The 21,772-nt window shown below is 36.1% G+C and overlaps 1 protein-coding gene across 2 annotated transcripts in view; it reads left to right on the forward strand.

Annotated features, from left to right (window-relative positions):
- Positions 1-21,772, forward strand: part of LOC108968082 (nitric oxide synthase) — a 223,527-nt gene that overhangs the window by 27,469 nt on the left and 174,286 nt on the right. For both annotated transcript variants that reach the window (XM_018931849.1, XM_018931850.1), the window contains exons 3-4: positions 2,978-3,114; positions 6,064-6,226. In XM_018931849.1, coding sequence (XP_018787394.1) covers positions 2,978-3,114; positions 6,064-6,226 — 300 coding nt within the window. The remainder of the gene's footprint in view (positions 1-2,977; positions 3,115-6,063; positions 6,227-21,772) is intronic.

Genomic DNA, 21,772 nt, shown 5'->3' on the forward strand with positions numbered 1-21,772 from the left:
GGACGGCGGTGATGTCAGCCTTTATTTTTACGAGGACATCAACCAGCTGGGCAGCGGCACCTTCCCAATTAAGGGACCGGACATTCCAGATGCATGCCCTCAATTCGTAGTCCTTATTTCATTTGCCATAGTCGTCATCAAAAGTGGGGCCTCTCATCCGAGGCTGTTATTGCGTTTTTATTGGGGGCGTCTTTTTACGTGGCGGGTTCCAAACACAACGCACAATTCTATGCAGGGGATGTTTCGCCTTCTCACTTTAGTTCGCGTTCAAACGGATGTTCTTAGGCTACTCAGAGGATACTTGGTTAAGGACCGGAGGTCGTGAGCTGCTTGAGTCATACTCCCAAGTGAATGGCGATCAGAAAACTTTCCTCACTTGCGTGAACTTCTACATATGACTCCATCCTCCATTGCACCACGATAATGCACCGTTACATACTGCATCGATTCTTCGTGAGTGTTTCGCTAAATTTTCAACTAATATTGTGCCGCAACCACCGTATTCGCCTAATTTAACTTCGTGTGGCTTCTGTCTATTCAGCAAAATTAAACGACCGCCCCGAGGAAACCCTTTTGAGTCCCTTGAAGACATTCATTCAATGTGAATCGCTACGCGCGGAAATTGACTTTAACAGCTCTTTCAAGGATTGTAAAAAACGTTGGGACAAGTGTAGTAGGACCAACGGGGATTGTTTTGAGGGGAAGACATAGATTTTGTAGAATAAATTATGAATATTAAAATTATGAATGCAGTCTTACTATTTTTTGCTTATAGTAGTTCGTATAATAATATTATTATTTTAGTTAGCAAAGAGCCTTTTGCATATTGAGTACCAAAGTCGTTTGCTCACTTGTATATGCGTATATTTGCATGGCCTTGCGCTGTCATCCCACGTCATTTCAAGTTTGCGCTTTATGCCAAAGTTTGTATTTGTGCTTCACCCGTTTTCCCACCCGGAAGTGCTTTAATGCGCAAAAAATAATTTATCTCCCACAGTATATTTAACCCTACAAACATTGTTTGTGAAATTAAAAAGTGTGCGATGCTCATAGTTTTTGTAATTCACATTTATATGTACATATATATTGTATACATTAGGGTTGGCAAAAACAAACTTTTTATTATTTTTCCTTAGGTACCGTGAACGGCATTTGTGAGAATATAATTTTGTTTGGCTCACACATGTACTTAAAACAATATTTGAAATATTGTGTATGAGCGTATTATGCGTGTCCATTTTGATATAAAACATATGCTCCTGTTCGTGTTTTAAAATTTTCATACTTTTGCAACATGTTGCTGTAGTGTATAATAGTTTTGTTCGTCTAAAGGTTGTTTGTAACCTAATAATAATCGTATCTAGATATAGAGCTATAGTATGAATATTTATATTTATAAATGATCAGCATAAAGTGACGAGTGCAGGTTGTAACGTGAGCAAAAGTTGATATATCATAATGAAACTTGATACACGTGTTTCATAGCAATATACTTATTTTTGAGTTGATCCATGCTTCAGATTATAATAGTTTTGTTCACCTTACGGTTGTATGTATCCCGTAAAACTAATCGACATAGATATAAAGTAATATCTATGACAGGGATGACGCCTGTCCATTTGTGATCTTGGTATATAAATATGTTCCTTGGTAAAAAAGTAAAGACAAGTTTGTAGATGGACGTAATCGAACTATTGTCAGGCCTATAAAATGCCGTTAAAAGAAATCGGTTAAAGTACAATAACTTAGCCCTCAATTAAGACATAGAACAGCAATTTGGTACAAAAGATTGTAGTAGTAGGGCATTCATATACATATCTAATTTGTAGTGATATAATATTATATATAATAATATAATCGATATTTTTTATACATTTGACTATTGGCATGCTAATCATTTCTTTCTTCTTCATATTGTAAAATTTGTTTAGATAGTTAGAAATATTTATATTCGAAGGCATACATATATTAGTTGAAGTTAATGTTTGGTCRTTTCTTACCCTGAGCAGGGCTTATTAAGTTTCCTAGAAGGAAATGTCGTAGACTACTGTAAGCTGCCATACAGACTGATCGATCAAATTAAGTAGTTATGTATTTGTAGGGAAAACTTTCTTTTTTGACGAGGTATCTTCACGAAATGTTACATGGATTATTGTGAAAGAATCTCCGAACAAATTGTTCAGAACAGATCACTATATATATATGTAGCTGCCATACAAACTGACTATCTAAATAAAGTCTATTTGAGCTCATTTCTCTTATTTGAAATATTATCTTGTCGAAATTTGGGGTATGTTCACAGAAACAATTTGAAAATATTTCCAAGGAAAACCAATTATTATTTAAAATTTGTTTAGGTAAATATATACATAAATATATAAATGCATAAATAATAGTGCTTAAAGTATCTTTTAAGCACTGCYTTTGAAACTGACTGATCAACGTCAAGTACTTATGATAAAAATTATTTTATTTGACAAGATATCTTCCCGAAATACAGCATGGATTATTGTCCACTTATAGTCTTCCAACATATCAGACCACTATAATATATTCTAACCGACAGACAAAGCCAATGCTAATATCTCTGAAAAAATGTATCCATCAAACGATTGGACTCAGTAAACATACAAAAGTCTAAAATTYCCRTTATTTTTTTAACATATCACTATACGAGTAAAAATAGAGATAAAGATATTCATAAAAGAAATCTTTTTCTAAGCTTTATTATACACTTCATGTACACTTATGTATATTAATATATGTAGGAATGTTACTTATGCTGTTTCCTGAATACCTAAATATTAATCAAATAAGACTTTCTAGAAATAATAAAGTAATTTGTGTCTAAGGATTGGAAAATATTATAAAGCTTTTATACTATAAGTATATATATTTATGAGCTCTTACAAATAGTGAGAGTATAAATAATGAATTAATAATAGCATCATAAGCTTTTGAAATATTTTATTTTTAGTCACTATCATGTTCGAAGGCAACATGTATGAGCAGTGTTATGGCGCTAGGGACGGCCCCAGTTGAAGCAAGAAAGTCTGATATAGTTATGGAACATGCTAAAGACTTTTTGGATCAATACTTTACATCAATAAAAAGGTAGGTAATTAAGATTGTAAACTTTAATTTTAAATCGTGTTATGTTGGAAATTATTAAAAGTCTGAAGACAGTTCATCCAGCAATGTAGGAGAGGTAAAAAGTTTATTGAGRGTTAGGTGATTTGGATAAAAATCTGCCCTTAGGATTAGATGATAGAGTTTAAAAGTCAGTGAAGTCCGACTACAACCATTTTTAATTCTTATATAAGGCCGTTTTATATGAAATAGATATAAAATAGCTAATTTGAAATTCGGGTTATACCGTGTATAGTCGGCCCCTATTTAATGGGTATGAAGACATCTTTGTTTTCAGTTGAAATCAAAGGACAATGAGTAGCTCTTGAGAATACTCTAGTTTTGTGCTAAAAATTAAAGAATTTTTTTTCTCATTTTTTCATAGGCCTTGGTCACAATATAAAGATTGTCCATCATCCAGTTGATTTCATATGTATCGGTAACTGGGTTATTATCTCATTAAAGTTTGGAGATATGTTTTTTAAATAAAATGTGAATATCTGTCATTTTACTATAGACAGAGACATATTTCAGACTACTATATACTACATACTTGTATATAGTAAATAAAATAAAGAGAAATTGTTTTGATTTTGTAATATTTGTTTTTCCATGTTTAAACCTTTACTTACATTACTAAAATTAAAAAATTAGTCAAAATAGCAAATACCTTCATAATGTCAGTTTGGTTTTAAAAAAATAAGAGAAAACTGAGAGAAAATTATAGAAAACATAATTAATACTTCAATTAATTAGCGTTGGTTTTTCATAATTTTCCAGTTGACATTCTCTTTTTAAGGCCATTTCGCAGACTGAAAATTTATTCATTTTTAGTGCTAATAAAACTATAATTGAAAAAAYTATAACATGCACAAAAATCTTAAAAAGAAGAGCGCTTTCAATACTTTCATGAATAAATTCATGATCTTTGAGCATTTGAATACGGTAACCTTTGCCTCGGATATGGGCAGCAAACTTTTCTTATTCAAAAKAGTTGTTAAAGAAAACAAGTAAGAAAGGGATATGTTCGGGTGCAAACGAATATTTTATACTCTTGCTACTTACAAGAACCGAAGCCAGGGCAATACCTTAAGATTTAAAATGCCATATAGATATACTAGAATTAACCCTTACACTGACCGACAAATTCGGCATAAGATTTGTTAGGAAAACGAAAATTATGCGGGGGTATCGATCCGATTTTATGAATTAATTATTATTATGCCACAAATTAAAAAAATTTTGCCTGGTTTTGTTGCCTTGATTGTTCGAACATTTTTTTGTCCAATTTTATATATGTATGTATTTAAGGCACAAAAATGCACTGTTATGAGCTAAACATGGTCTATAATTTTCGAAAATCTTTACATTAGGTGTATGGGGGCTCAGGGAAGTATTGCACCGACTCAATCCATTTCTAAAACCATTGTCAGAACTATAATTGAATCTGAAGTTAATGATTTGACTGTGAAGGTTACATACTTTAAGAAAATTATTAGTGCGAAATGCTTTCCCGTTATATTATTTACTTCTTGATTTGTGTACTAGATTGTGAAAGAATCAAATGGATTTTTAAATTGTGTTATATGAGAAGTAGACGTGTTTGTAGTCGAATTCGTCCATTTTCGCGCTTTAAAATTTAGTTGAAATCGGTCGAAATATGTGATTTCGTCAAAAAATGGGCGATGAGCATGTTCAATTTTCACCATTCATACCATTTTGAAAGTGAAATTTAATCTGTCTGGGGTATTCAGTTATTGACTTTTTGTGCCTTTAGCACTTTTGAACAGTAACGTTATATGGGGAGTGGTCGTCATTATCTTGCGATTTCACTCATTTTCACATTGTCGCTATAAGTTCTTGTACTATAATATTTGTGCTGATTTGGTTGCTGTGGCTTCAGTTGTTTAGGAGGTACACACATAAATTTATTGGAGGGCGGGGCGCCATCCACTATTTCAAAAACATTTACCCACAGGTCCGATTATGCCAATCTACGAACTCGTAGAACCCACATACCAAGTTTTATCATGTTATCTCAATTTTTACTTAAGTTACAGCTTGTAGTACTCTTCTCGTCATCCCCATCATTTATACAAATGTATATACATAACCCTATATGTGTCTCGCTTCGGTTTAGGTGATAGTTGGGTAAAAAAACTATTTAAAAATAGGTTTTAAAGGCAAAAAAAAAGGAGATATTTGTTTTTGTTTTGGGGCAACATCAGTAATAAAATTTTTATTAAATTTAATGACATACTATTGTGCAACTTTTGAAATATATTAGAAAAAAATTTCAATGAAAAATATTAATAAATAAGCCTGTGACGGTGAATCTAGAGAAGCGACTTAAAAAACTCGTTATATATAACTCGTTACCGAATCATTTGAAACAGAAAAATTGATATGCGTTTTAAAGGTGATGTATTTCTTAAGTTAAAAAAAAAAATTTTTTTTCTATTTTTTGCAGCACTTGGTAGTAAAAAGCGCGATTTTAGCTCAAAAAATCGCGATTAATTTGTTAATAAAAAATAGAGAATAATGGAAAAACCCCTTATGTGAAGAAGTAATGTTCAAATTTTCAAAAGGATCGGTTCAGTAGGCTTTGAGTTCTAATGTTCACGAACTTCAAAGATAGCGGTTTTCGGGAAAAGCGATTTGAAGTTTTTATAAATAATAATTTTTATACTTTGTAAGTCAGGCATCACCGCATGTCGTTTAAAACGCTGTAACTCCGTTAGTTTGACTATAGTTCAAAATTTGTACACAATATTCTCGACATATTGGTCGTTTAGAAAAAAGATTTAAACCTTAGAACAGACACCACAGCATCACCACCCCCGCCCCCTTAACGAAATATGCATGCAGATTTTAAATTTTTTTATCATGATGATTCTATTAATCATAAAATTGTTTTCCATTTAACCTTTTTAGAGCTTCAAGCGTCGCTCACGACACTCGTTGGAAACAAGTGCGTCAAAATATCGAATCTAGTGGGTCTTATCAACTTACAGAAACCGAATTGATTTATGGTGCAAAATTGGCTTGGCGGAATTCATCGCGCTGCATTGGACGCATACAATGGTCCAAATTACAGGTGACATATTATATTAGGTAGTCGAAAAGTATTTTTTAATTCTAATAAAATTTTTACATATTTCTTTATATTTATAATAATAAATAAATAAAAAAATATGTATCATTTTGGTCGACAATTTTTGAATAGCTTCCTTGGATTTTATTTTTCCGTTGAATGAAGCTTAAAATCTCACCCTTCCGACACTATGTGTATGGTAGGACACAAAGTGACTGGTACACTGAAGATATATGACTGCAACGACATCTATTGACAAAATACGAAAAGTTTTTTTCGACTACCCAATATATTACGTTATAGATATTAAATWAGTATGAATATAGCCTATAACATCATTCAGGATTTATGTATGTGTTTAGGTTAGTTTAAATTCCTCTTGATACAAATTGAAGGCCAGTGGGATTAGTCGAAGTCAGCAATGGATCTGAAAGATTAATATCAATAAGCTGATATTTCAATAACCAAAGCTGGCGGATGAAGTCATGTATAGAAGTGCAGGATGGAGTCATGTGTAGAAGTTCACGCAAGTGAGGAAAGTTCTCTGATCGCCATTCACTTGGGAGTGGCCAGAAACTATTGCTTTACATATGGCTGAAGCAGCTCACGACTTTCAGTCTAAAAGGACGATGTGCCCAAAAATGCCTTCTATGAGCACTTGGAGMGCACCTATGAGACCTGGGCAAAGAAGGTATCTTTGGCACCACGACGAAACATCCCCAAATGGATCGAGGCTGAACGACTTCGCCGGGGGCCGAAATAAGGTTATATCTGTAGTATTAGATTCCAACATAAGAAAGTTCATCACGCCACCTGGCTGTCTCCGAATCGAAAAACCACCAACCAGATCGATTATGTTGTGATAGACGGAAGACTCGTCTCCACTTTTAGATGTGCGTGCGCACCGAGGTCTTAACATCGACTCTACTTTCTTGCAGTCAAGATTCGTACCCGCCTCTGTGCAGCAAAAAACGCACGTCAACAAACACAAGGAAAGTTCTACGTTAAGAATCACAACAGATAGCAGAACGATTTTCTACTCTGCTTGCACTCATGCTATCTGAGAGCACTCGTCAACAGCTCGGTATAAGAAAATTGTGGAACGGCAACTCAAGCTCCTTACTTACAACTGCAACCGAAACCATTGGGTTTTGGAAAGATGAGGCGCCTAACAGAAGGTTTCCAGACAGGAGCATACTCTCGTAGAACCCCCAAAGTGATCTAGTGATCGATGCCGTAAGCATACTAAATTTATKTAGGGAAGACTTCTCCAGTCTGCTGAATGGAAGTGAAATTACAACGCCAGGAGAAGGCGAATCCGATTATCCAATCTATGACGATGAACAGACGGTCCTTTGCTTGACTTTGAGGAAGATCGAATAGAAATTACGCGTCTGAAGAACAACAAGGCGGTTGGGCCGATGGATTGCCGGCTAAGCTATATCAGCTTCTTTGTAAAATATGGTCGGACGAAAGCATGCCCAACGATTAGAATCTAAGTGTACTCTGCCCAATCCACAAAAAGGGAGACCTCACAATCTGTGCCAACTACCTTCGGATAAGCCTCCTCAACATCGCGTATAAGGTTCTATCTAGCATATTTTGGGGAAGATTAAAGCCCAACGTCAACAAAGTAATTGGACCTTATCAGTGTGGCTTTGTACCTGGCAAATCTACCCGTTAAAGGAAAAGCGACACACACCGCCTCGCCGTTGATTTCAAAGCTGCTTTCACAGCACGAAAAGAAGCTGCCTTTATGCCGCAATATCTGAATTTGGTATCCCCGCAAAACTAATAGGGCTGTGTAAACTCTCTCATTCTCTGCGTGCGGTTCGATACCAATTGAGGTTTTAGACAAGTAGCCTGTCGTATCGATTGTTGATCATGTCGAGCCGTGCTTTTCTTTCTCTCTCTATCAAATTGATTCCTAACGCTTTTTGATACTCTTGCTACAGTGTATTATAGTTTTGTTCACTTAACGATTAGACGTGTCACATAAAACTAATCGCGATAGATACAGGGTTGTACCATATATATATATAAATGATCAGGATGATGAGAAAAGTTGAAATTCGGTTGACTGTCTGTCCGTCAGCCCGCCCGTCCCTGCAAGCTGTAGCTTGAGTAAACATTTAAATATTGATRAAACTTGGTACACGGGTTGCTTCCTATAAGAAAAAGTTCGAGTTCGTAGATAGGCGAAATCGAAGAGTATAAGTATTTATAGGAGCCAGTGTGAAAATTGGAACATGGGCGCGGCACCGCTCGCTTTTTGGTGAAATCCCATATCTCGATACCCGACCAAACCGATTTTCACAAAATTTAATAAGTTGCATTCTTTTTACATTCTTATGTCACATTGTGAAAATGGACGAAATCGAACAACAACCACGCCTACTGTCCATAGAGCACAATTTTAAATTCCACTTGATTCGTTCAGTTTGAAGTACACAAAAAGAATCAATTAGTATAACAGGATAAAACTTTGCTCGAAGAATGGCTCTGGTGAGTGCCACCTTATGACTAAAAAGTGTTAAAATCCAATAAAAATACTTCAGGATCCTGGGTACCGAATATTTAGACCCCTGTAATTGTAATTGACTTTAATTAAGGGATAATCCTTCTTTTATAATGGTATGTCTGTATGTCAAAAATGGGTTGAATCCGACTAATACTTCTCTTAGCCCCCATATARTTAATATAAAGATATTCGAATTTATGGGTGACTTTGTWCCGAATATATCGGCCAATATGTGAGTTATCCCAATGAAAATAAGAGAGCGTGTTTTACTCATAGCAGACTATGTTTGTGCCTAAAATAGTTAAGTTTGAGAGAAAACTTGGTCTAGCCTCTATAAAACTAATATCAGGACATTCGAACATCCGGATGATGAGGTTATACACCTTAAACTATTTCCCTGCCCTTGAAGCTTGCAAGTTGCAAGAGTATAAAATATTCGGTTGCACCCGGACTTAGCCCTTCCTTACTTGTTTAATTTTACTCTAATTATTTTTAATACAGATTTAGATTTCCAATAAGGTTAAGTTAAAAATTTGCACTAGTATAAAGCCTTATGATAACAGTGAATGAAATGTCCTTGCGTAACATAATGCCTTCAAAATAGTAAGTTAAGTAACATCTTAAAGTTATTATTATTTTCTCATAAATTATTGGAGATAAACCGATAAAAAACTTATCCTCTTTTATTAAATTATATACGTATCTAATTATTTTTTCTTTATTCATGTCTCTCGTTGCTTGATTGTGTATTAGGGTGGGTCGATTCCGGACTTTTTTCGATTCGGTATTTCTAATAGTGCGTAACAGTTGGCTTAGTACTTCCTGATTCCAATGCAACTTTTTGTTTTGAGATCGAAATACGCATCTCATGGCTAAATGTATAAAACAAAAGTTATTTGTCACGTCATTTGCTACCGAAATGCTATATGTGATCGTGGCCGTAGGACGAACCGTTCCCGAGATACGAGCGAAAATGGGGCGAGCCACAGCGCAAGGTGAAAATCGGCTTGCGGCCACGCTTCTTGACGTTGATTTCGCCGAGTGCATTCATTCACCTACGCCAAAGGACAATTTCGGATAGGTATCCACACACATTTTTTTTCATCGAGTTCCTTCACTCTTGTCGTTGATTTCGCCGARTGCTATCACTTATATTCTCTCAACAGAACACAGAATTCAAAATGTCTAAATTTAAATTTAAACAGAAATATCCTGTCCTTGGCATCCGTACAATCTCTATGAGTCCYAGTTACCTACTTACCAGAATGTTCTTTTGTGTTATCAGTTTGAAAGATTTCGTATAGGGCGACTCCGAGGCGACAACTATGAACCTAGGAGTAAAGAGGTTACAGAAATAGTTGCAAAAAAAGTTGAAAATACTTTTAAAAAGTCATCTATTCGATAGTTCCACACACCAGAGTTGTACAAATGCTCACCACATACCATAAGAAATTTCTGACTCTTAAACAAATGTTTTTAAGGAACCTAATAGGTTTGAGCTCTAAGAGAGACGACTTCGTCTCTTCTGCCGGAAAATCATTTGACATCGCTGCTTGTAAATGCATTTATTTTTCTTCTTGCACTTGTCCAAAGGAAAGTTCCTATCAATGAGCAGCCATTTCTCTTGGACCAGAGAACCAGAGGAATTGGCCGCGTTGGAAGTGTTGATCTACCTGAAACAAAAAAGATTACAAAGAAAAATGAACGTAAAGAAAAGCTTTCAAAACGTCATTCAACATCAACACTTACCAGAAAAGTATCAGCTAGAACACATGACCATTCAGATCAGCCTCACACAGACGATAAAAATGTAGGTGCGTCGCAATGGATTCTTCCAAAAACGATACTGATGATGAATTTTCTCTTCCATCCTCTAAAAYCAAACAAAACACACTAGTATTAGAACACACTGCTTTAGCTGCCCAAAGATTTGGAGTAAGTGATAGAGTAGCGGCCTTGATTGTTTCATCTGCTTTTCTGAATGCCAAAAAAGCAGGTTTGGTTACAGAGGATCAGGCTAGCTTTGTCACTGACAAATGCAAGATTAGTCGGGCAAAAAAAAGTGTTGGAGTTAAGTTCCAAAACACCGAAAGTATTGACTCTGTATATRGGCTGTATTTTGTCGGCCGCAAAGACAATACACTTACACAAGTCAGCGAAGGCGAAAATTACTACCGCGACGTGGTTGTCATTACTTTGGCCACGTCACCTCTCCTTCCGGGTCAGCTGAGGATGAGACGCAAGCTATATGGCAACATTTACAAGACAATTCTGTTGATGTGGAACATCTAGAAGTTGTCGGTGCTGATGGCACCAACACGAACACAGGTTGAAAAGGTAGAATCATTCRRAAACTAGAAGAAAGATTAGGTAGGCCATTACAGTGGGTTCTTTTTCTTCTACGTTTCAACGAACTTCCATTTCGTGCTCTTTTCGAACACATAGATTTTGTCTCAAAGAGTCCAAATACATTCTCTGGCGACATAGGTAAACTGTTCCCTGATTGTGAGAAGTTGCTTGTTGTCAAATTCAAAGGTCGAGATACTTACCTGCTAAACTGCGCAAGGCTGTCGATTCATCCATTCAATAGAATGCTTTCTTTGCTCTTCCAGAAAACATTCGCCTTAGTATGATGACTGACGAACTAATAGAAGTCAGAAAGTTGGTCCTTGACCGTCTTCTGGCAGCCAGAGAAGCAGAGTCTGACACTGTAAATGGAAGGGTTAGATGTATTAGCTAATAATTATTACAATATGATTAACTGGAAGACTATTACCTTGACTGTTCCACCAGTTCTTTGTTCAGTTTCTAACGAAGAACTCATGAAAGGGCTGTCGGGTGACACTGCAGAGGTATGGAAATTGAGAGAATCCCCCTCTCACACCGTGGCAGTCGAGAGGACCGTCAAACTGGTGAGAGAGTMATTTTCTAAAGTTATTGGCCCCAATCTCCTGATTTTATATGCTCTACACTGAAATCTAGGCAACAAGTGCCAAAGTTTAGTACAAAATCTGATTTTATCAATAAATTTGACACAGATTCAGACTAAAACAAGACTGATATATGGTGGGGTTGGGCTTGGGAGGAACCCGAAAAGCAGCCACATCCACGCGGTGGGTTCTGGGTGACCAATACAGGTTAGCTGAGAGCTGTAACAATTTTCACCCTGCGCTGTGGCRCRCCGCATTTTCGCTCATATCCCGGGAACGGTTCGTCCTACGGTCATACCTTTTCGGTAGCATATGATGTGACAAATAACTTTTGTTTTATACATTTTGCCATGAAATGCGTATTTCAGCGCTAGGTTCACGATTTTAGGCGAATTTCCGAAATTTCAAGGCCGGAGTTGGGGTTGAAGATGCAATCCGATCTCAAAACAAAAAGTTGCATTGGAATCAGGAAGTACTAAGGCAACTTTTCCGCACTATTAGAAATCCCGAATCGAAAAAAGTCCGGAATGGACCACCCTATTGTGTATTCCTTTATTAGTTAAATTATTTTCTTTTAATTTAGGGTTATTATTTTTTATGCTGCACTAGTTTGGGAGTGTGTAGTGTTATGATTGATTTCTAAATCTAACTATTAGTCCAGTAAATATAGTAAGTTCACCTCGGAATTCGAGATACCCAGCTCTAAGTCTGTAAATATTGTATATTGACCCCCCAGCTGGGTATCTCGAATTCCGAGATTCTTACCTAATTTAAGCTTAAATGACTGGACTATATGCTTTATTGGGGGGCTGCAGGCTGTAGCGCAGACGATTTCTTATGAAGTTAAAATGGCATTATGTWATTTTAATTGCACAAACCTTCTTATCAAAAACCTTTTTTGGAAATTTTATCTGAAACTAATCGAACTCCCTTTGATTTTGCAGCAGGTGAATCAGAATTGGTTTCTGGATTTAATATTGAGTATAGAAGAGGAGGGTATATATATTAGCTGTTTATTCTCGAACTCTCGATGAGTCACTCAAGGAGGACGATGCGTCGATGGTTAAGAATAGGAAACAAAAAGAAAGATATATTAGCAACGAAAAGCCAAGTTTTGTGTTTAATATGAAAAGAAACGTTTGTTCTTTATTTTGGCTAATAAATGTGTGTATGTTATACAAAAAAATTACCTTATAGTGATGGCGATGATGGCCGGTGGACGTCCTGATTCGCTCCCTGCTTCTATGAAAGTGCCAAAAAAGTGACTAGCAGACTCGCTACTGAGTAAACTTAACGAAACTATTGCCAGTTGAGTGAAAACTATGAGTGGTTTATGTCAAGAGTTAACTGGCAATAGTTTCTTAAATGCTCACTTGGGTTGGTAAAAAAGAAATTAGGCACTGGCCTAAACAGAAACTTTTATGGCTGAATACGCTAGAATTTTATTTATGAGTATATTATTTTGTGTAGTTTTTTTTAGGTTTTGATGTACTTAATGCTATGTTTTATGTTAAGTCAATATTTATTTCGTTTTAAAATAAAGAACTTGTGTGACGCAACTTGCGTTAATTTACAAAAAAATTTATCATAAAACATTTCGTGTGTTAAATACTGTTGAATTTAAGCTCTGCACCAGGGAAATCCACTGTTTAAAASAGGTTTGCTAAGTTGGAAAGAAGCGAAATGAGGACAATGATGTACTAAAGACGCGAAAGCTGTGTGCAAATTCATAATCTAACAAAAACAACGAATTGCTGAGAAGTGAGTTTGAGAGCTCTTTAATCGTAATAAATCGGACTGCACATGATGAACCGGTTCTCAAGAGAGAAAAGACGAAAAAGTCGGCGGCATTCATCGACGGTGAATTACTGAGCCAGTTATAATCTATTGCACTGCATATTTGGTTGCAGTTCTATTCTACTATTCCAAATATTTAGCAATTGTATTATTTTTGAGGAAGGATCATTTTGAAATTGTACGCATATATTTAATCGTTTCCGTTTATCGCTGTTGTATCGTTATTTATAGGCACGGCCGCCCTGTACCACCACAAACGCTACGTCTCGCAAATTTTAAACCAGTAATTTCCTCGAAAATATTAATTTAAATCATAGCAGTAAAGGGCCATACATATCTATATTAAATCAACAATGTATTTAAAGTATTTAATTGAATAAGTATTAATGCTGTGTTGATCAAAATCGCTTCGAAAATTAGCCATTATTAGTCGTAAAAAGTGAATGACAAAGTTATTGTGGGATATCCATAAGAGATAGACCTATACCATCGCGGATTTTCTGCAGACCTTTTTAATGTGCATAATTCATAGTAAATTATTTTGATAAATCTCGTAGGGTTTAGTCTGCGTTTGCAGTGTAAGCGGTAAAAGTGTAATTGTTTACGACTTCACATTACAAACCTCAAAAATTACAGTATTTCTCCACTTTTAATGGATGTTATTATACGTATAAATTTTCCTCTACAATTACTCTATGTATTAAAAACAAAAAAAACCGCATCATAATCCGTTGCGGAGTTTTAAAGATTTAAGCGTACAAAGGGACACAGGGAGCGAAAGACCGATTTTGTTTTGTACTATGTATTGATTGGGTTAAAGCTGTTATTGACTTATCATATGTGGTCAATATAATTTAGTAAGGTTAATAGAAATGTTGATTTCTATCTTATGTTTTGAAAACATATGCTTATTCAAGCTCATTGACTAGTTAATTAAATTGTATCATCTTTTATTAATTAAAGGGTTAAAAATGTAATTTATTATAGAAAATGAAATACAGTTAATATTTGACCTACTAATACGTAAGGTTCTTCTACTAGTCGTGCTCCGATTAATAAAATTACAGTAACAGCCATAGATCAGAATAAAATTTTGTTAATAGGATAGAATTGAATCTCTTAAAGATTTCTTTATTATCCGGTCCTCCTAATAAGTAAGGATTAATTAGTGTTAGAAGGAATAATGCTGCAATTGCAATGACACATCCTTGTATGAGAAGTATTGATGGAAAGAAATTTTATAAATATTACAATTTAATCCAATCGGATTATTTGGACCTATTTTGTGAAGGAATAATATGTGCTAGCACAATAAATGATAAAATGAAGTGGAATGCGAAGAATCCTGTTAGAAGAGCGTAGTCTACGGCGAAGGCGAAATTATATCTGCAGAATAATGTAAAGCTAAAAATAATACTGTCAAGATTTTAATAATTAAAAATAGATATCCGAAATTTCATCATGCTGAAACATTAATTGCCGCTAAAAAATTTTAAATTATTAAGCATTAAGTGGTGTTGGGTTCGTAATGGTTAGTTCATTAGTTAAATTGTCGAAGGGGTCCGTGGAATAATTTAGTAATTTTTATTCCTGCAATTAGGATAATTAATAGAATAGTGATAGATAGGGTTAGTTATATAATTTATGTAGATTTAAAAAGTTTTCAGAAGCAGTTAAATTAAAACTATATAAAGGTTATATTTCTAAATCTTGAATAAATGGATGTTGAGTTTGATTCTATAAGTAAAGTAATTAGTGTAACAGTTAATAAGACAAAGAATAAATTTTATTTGGTGCTAAAGAAGTTAAATAAATCTAGTATGCCTCCGAGAAAAATTAAAAATAACAAGTAAGGAAGGGCTTGGTTCAGGATCAACCTGATATTAGTTATATAGCTMAAATTTGTATACTTTAGGCAAAAAGTTACGAATTAAACACGATCTCTTATTTTCATTGAGATAACTCCCATTTTGGCCGGTAACTCACATTTGGTACAAAGTCACCCGGAATTTCAAAAAGCTTTGTATTAAGTATATGGGGGCTTAAGGAAGTATTGGTCCGATTGCACCCATGTTTGTTATACAGACATACCATTATAAGAGAAGGATTATCCCTTAATTTCAGTTATATATATATCACACATTGACCGACTTGTTCGATCAACGTCAACGATAGGTACCGGTAAAAAGTAAAATATTCGGTATGTCCCCTACGAACAGTTTTTATTGGATTGAAATAATTTTTGCCATAAGGTGGGCACACACTACATTTTTTATTTCAACTTTTCTCCTTATTCTGATTGTAATAATTGTAGGGTTTTGCGGCCTTGTACTTGAATGCAAGCGATTCGATGTTCACGAGTTCGTATCTATAATAAAAAGGAGACTGGTGCTGTCTCCGTCTGTCCCTTTTGTTCTTTTTTGTATGGTGTCCTTATGTGTGCTGGATTCGTGATGAGGTGGTATTTGTGTGCACGTGATGTGGTGTATGTAATATGGGTGGTATGAGAGTTTTATATTGTGAGGGGTCTGAGGCTCATTTAGCCATCCCGACACTCAAGGCGAATGATTGGCCTATGAGTCGCTAGAGTTATGGGTTGATTCCTTRTTGCGATTGACGTCGCGCATTGCGGTGTGATGTAGCAGCATGCGATGCAGTCTGTTGCCGATTTGGCACAGACCCTTGAACTCACGATGCCTTTCCGAGGACCGTGATGATCGGTTGCCAGTGCAACTCGGGGCGTTGCACGCTGGTAGCCGACCGAACGGTTGGCGGGGCTAACACTTGCATATCTACGTTCATGGTAAGCTATGTATAAAAGAGATGATTAATTCTACATGTCTGTCATATAATGTGCCACGATATGTGGCATGAAAGGGTCGTCGTATTGATCGACCCCTTTTCTTACTTTTTTTTTTTGTTATTTTTTGACTGTTTGATTTTAAAGCCGGTTTATTGTTTGCGGTTTTGCGATCATCGAACGATATCTTATGCAGAGATCTTTTTTTTTATTATTTGCACACCTGGCTCAGAAATGGCCAAAATGGGTGATCCTTTTAGGAATGCCCTTGAGTTAAGGTGGTGAAATCTACGGGGTCTTGCGAGAGTACTGTGAATGGCCTTGAATTAAGAATGGATTCAATTCAAATTAATAACGTCGTGAGCTCTTCATAATTGATTTTGTAATTTGCAGCTACCTGTTTGAAGAAGGATTTTACAGCTTATTCTCATAAACCGCCCATATGAAGAGCGTTTGGAGATATAAATTGCCAATTAATACCTTTTGTACGATGTCGGGTGACACTTGTTTTAGGAAATCCACAATCTACTTTTCTGTGGCTTGCTGAGCTTTCTGAAGCTTGCTTAGAGCTCCAATGAATGTTTTGCCATTATCGCTCATGGTTCATGGTTTTTGATGGGAAGCTACGTCGAGTGACAAAGCGAACAAATGCCACGAGAAAATCCTCCGTCGTCAGATTACTACATAGCTCAAGGTGTACTTCTTTTGTCGTGAAATATATAAAGACAGCTTTTTACCTTTCATGACAGTGGAAGACCTTAACATGAATGCCTTTACCTGAAAAGGTCCAGCAAAGTCAACGAATGTATGTTGTGGTGAAAGCCAGAGCGACATTGCAACGTTCAGGTGGAGGTGCTGCCATAATCTGCGTTCGCGTCTTTTGCTTATGCATAGAGAAGATGCACCTCTTGATTTGGGGCTTAAGACGGGGAATATAATACTTTTGGCGAACCATATATTGCATGAGGCGATGTTTGGCGTGTAGCATTAAAATGTGGATGTAATTGAGGAATAATGTGGAAAATGGAGACCTCTCTGTGGTCAGACCTTTCGTGTCCACAAATGGGTTTAGAACTAAGAGTGAGCTCTTTTTATCAATCGACTTCGATTCTCTTAGTAGTGATATTTCGCGGCAGAAGTAGCGCGCTTGCGTATATGGGATTAGTGCGACCTTTGCCTTTTTAACTCTAGGTGCGTCACTACATGGGAAATTCGGTGATCCCTTGAGTTTACTTTTGAGTTGCTCTATAAATATGAACATGTAAGCAATTACTCTGAGGGATCTTGGAAAGGACGAAAATTGTTYAAAGATGTCGGCATCATTCAATAATGTGTGGAAGATGGCAATTTTTCGACCTTCTGGGGGGATTATGTTGCGCATGAGTAATTGTGGCCAAGAATCAGGAGATTCTATTCACCATCGGTGGCTGATAACACTAGGCCAAGTATTTAAGACGTTCGATTGGAAATGTACGCCTTCCATGCATGCGGTGGTTTTTCTAACCAAGCTGGTACAATTTCGGAATCAAACCCCAGATAAAATTTGCATTTTGTCATTTTTAAATGCATAATGCGCCACATAGCTCAAGTCGGGGTAGACTTAGCGTTTAAAGGAGCCACTCTTGCTTTTGCTATTAAAAAGTGGCTTACCTACGCCTTTTCAGAGACGTCACAGAAGCCATGTAATTCGACTTTGTGTTTTTTTTACCCATCGTGAAACTTGCATCTGAAAAATGTCATTCAGATTGTTTGTGAACTGGGACCATTTTTCTAAGCGAAGAGGTTTCACTTGTTCGTCCCAGTCGGTTTCATCTAGCCAATAATTTTATCATAATTTTACGAAAGCCATCCAGCGGGGTCGAAAACTGGTCCGATATCGCATTCCATTGGATGCCCAGAGTTTTTGTTGTACTTTCCTTTTCGAATATAAGGAAATTCTTCTTCTTTACTGGCTTAGACAACGCTTACGCGATTATGGGATTATATATACATATTTCAACTGCACGCGTCGAAAGATTTGGAAAATCATTTTAGGTTGGTAGTACTGTCAGTCACATTTATGTATGTCAAATTTCATGTCAAAATATTCATTAGTGTTTGAGATACATGTCGTTTTGTGAGCTGCTAAAAGCGATGTCGAAATTTTTTGAGCAATGAATTTGTATTAAATGATCATTTCGCCAAAAACTCAAGCCATATCGTTCCGCAACCACCGTACTCACCTGATCTGGCGCCGTGCGTCTTCTGGCTGTTCACGAAGCTCRAAAGACCGCTCCGGGGACACCGTTTTTATACGAAAGAGGAGATTCAAGCCGCAGCGAAGACAGAACTGAAGGCCATCCCGAAAACTGATTACAACCAGTGTTTCGAAGATTKGAAAATCCGTTGGCTAATGTACTACTACTAGTGGGGATTACTTTGAAGGGGATACAATGTCACCTTATTTTTTAGTATAAGGAAATTAGTATCCAACAAATTACCGCCTGGTATATTTTTGAGAATATTTGGGTGATTTGCCGTAATCTTTCGAATGGAAACCCTCCTGATTTGAAGGCTTCTATTACTTTTGATAAGACTGTGGCTTCTAGGCAGGATATCGCCTACGTAAGTTTGTGTTTTTAACACTTGTGTTGCCAGAGGAAATTCTGACTTTGTGTTTTCTGCCAGTGGCTAAGTACGGGGCACAGTTAACGCCAAATGTAACTGTTTTTAATTTGATGTCGCGTAGTGGACAGGTGGGGAATCTTAGTCGTCTCTAYGTACGATTATTTGCCGATACGTTTTCTCAACGTTCCCATTGAATACTTATTTGAATATACGCCAATTTAATATCAGGAACAATAAATCTAGTTGCAGTTTGGGTTGCGTGAATAGGATATAATTTAGGGAACTGTTTGACTATTACGACTGCTTGACCTTTGGTTTTGTATCTGAGGTGATACAATTTCTGCTMTTGTGATAATTTAGGATGGTTTATGTACACGGCTGTAAACATGTCCCGGAAGGATGGCCACTGTTCATAACCACCATGAAATATTATATATCACTGGCCCTTTAAGTGAATGGCTGAACTTGCCTCTTAAGCTTGTCTTGCGTTAACTTTATGATTTTGTAATTGATTTAAGAAATTTTTAACTTTAAACTATAATGTAATTTTTAATACATATTTCAACATTTAATACATAATTTACAGCATAAAATCGGTGATTGCTCATATTACTAAATTTTTCTACTATTTATTCAGGTTCCACAGGAATTTTGTAGTTTATGTTGAGAGGTGCTTAGCCGGTCAATCTTTTCTGGAGCATCTTTGTTCTGAGCCAAGTCTTGATTCGGCGCAAAGAAGAAAAGGATCGTTTAGCGCTAGAATTTGTAGCTGGAAAAGTGCAGAGTACGTGAAGGAAAATATGAATCGACGGATATATATCCATATCGCAAATACTGAGGCTTTCTAAGACAAAAAGCACTTGTGTTCTCGTAGTCATTTTCATTTTCCATGGTTGTTGAAAAAGCGCTACTTCTGCATTGAGTTCCATTTTTTGTATTTGTCTGCAAGATTTTCCCAAAACGTCTAGTTAGGCATTCAATGAGTACAATTAAATCCTTTTCTTCCAAATTTAGGTTACATTTTGGTAACAACTGACTCACATTGAAACTTTCAAGAACTTCATCGAAAAACCGCGTTTTAAAATCTTGCATGACCGTGTCAATGAGTGGAATGTATGCAGAATCCCAGCTTTGAGATGGGTGATTGTTTCGATTACTCTGGCGACCRCATGTTATGGAATTTTYCACTTCAACATCTAATTTTTCAACCATTTGTGTGGCATTAAAGTGATGATCAGCACTCATTCTTCGCGTGTTCAGTGTTGCACCCAATGTTGTTATGAAGTTTGATGCTTTCGCAAGGTCGATTGATTCAGTGGCAAAACATCACTCAGACAAAAAATTCCATAATAAATTCGAAGTTGCACAGTACTGTGACTAAATTCGATGCTTTTACTGCAGTCGTTCAATTCTTCCATTCGTTAATTTTTGTCAGCACTTGAACGATTTCTGGAGGGGTAACTGTGAATTGATGAAAGACATCATGTCTTTGTACYTACCTTGTCTCACAAATCTGCACAATTTTTCCGCCCAAGAACTGAGCTAAAACAATGTTACGTTTCGGTCTTGAAACTTGGAAAAATCTTTTATATTCTCTGCATATTTCGTATATCCTTCCAATCAATGATTATGGGAAAAACATGGTATCATCTCAGCGTTTGTAGCTTTTTTTGTATTTCTTTTACAGCTCCTCCTCCCAACATAACAATACAACCATTGAATATTGCAACACATTTCAGAGCATCCAGCCATATATCTTTCATGCCTTTCTAAACCAACTGTCCTACCACTGCTCCCGGAAGTGAAATCTCCTCCTGGTCGTTTTCTTTAATACTTATAAACTTCAACACTTATATACTTTAATACTTTTACTACTGTGATCAAATTGAAAGCTGAATTTTTAATTGATACTTTGGGTGTTTTTCGAATCGATATTTTTTTTTTCTGTAAGTTAGCAGTAAGAACTGTTAGTGATATCTATGCTAAATTTCACGTCGAAATATTCATTAGTATTAGCTTTTAAATCTTTTGTAAGAAAAACAATTTGTTTAACTTAAATACTTCATATAAATTCCATGTTAGCCAGCCCCAAACATTTTCAATTATGTTAAGATCTGGAGAATATGGTGGCCAGGTCATTACATTAACGTTTTCACTCGAAATACTTTACTACCCGGACGTTCTGAATGGGAGCATTCATTGTCTTGTTGAAAAATCTAAGAAATTGGTCCAAAGAGATCTCTTAATTGTGGAAATAAGAACTCCAACAATGTTTTGAAGCGAGCGCCGTTCATCTTCTGATCGATAAAAACGAAGTCAATCGTTCCATAAAACGTGATGGCACCCTACACCATGACTCCATCTTCTCGGCTGTGGTGGCGACTTAAATATAACTCATCTTTCCGCAAATCGTTATAATAGTGTTGAAAACCATCAGGGCCATTTAAATTAAAACGTTTTGCATCAGTAAAGACCACTGAATGCCAATCATTGAGTCGCGTGCCAGAGTCATGTACGCTTTCGAGAATCGAAGCCGTTTTTCTTTGCGTAGTTTATTCAGAGGGGTTTTTTTCTTGATTTTTAAACGCTTTAGGTAGTTTTCAATTTCTGATTGCACGCTGAACAGTTGAAAGGTTTGCTTTTACTCCGGCTAATTCCTTAGTCTTAATCAAATTTACGTACTGATTGTTAAGATAGGGCTTTCTTTTTTCCTTTAAAGTTTTTTCCATATTCCTCTGGATCTTTTAAATATCTATCAACGGTTTTGAAGCTGCGTTTTATCTGTTTAGTGATGTTTCGATTGGATAGTCCGTGGGAGTGAAAAAAGTTTACTTTTTGACGTTCCAACAAGCTCAGAATATTAGATTTTCCCATTATTACTTTAAATGTTGCTC

The sequence above is a fragment of the Bactrocera latifrons genome, unplaced genomic scaffold, assembly GCF_001853355.1.
Source record: "Bactrocera latifrons isolate USDA-ARS-PBARC rearing strain unplaced genomic scaffold, ASM185335v1 scaffold_200, whole genome shotgun sequence".
NCBI lineage: Eukaryota > Metazoa > Arthropoda > Insecta > Diptera > Tephritidae > Bactrocera > Bactrocera latifrons.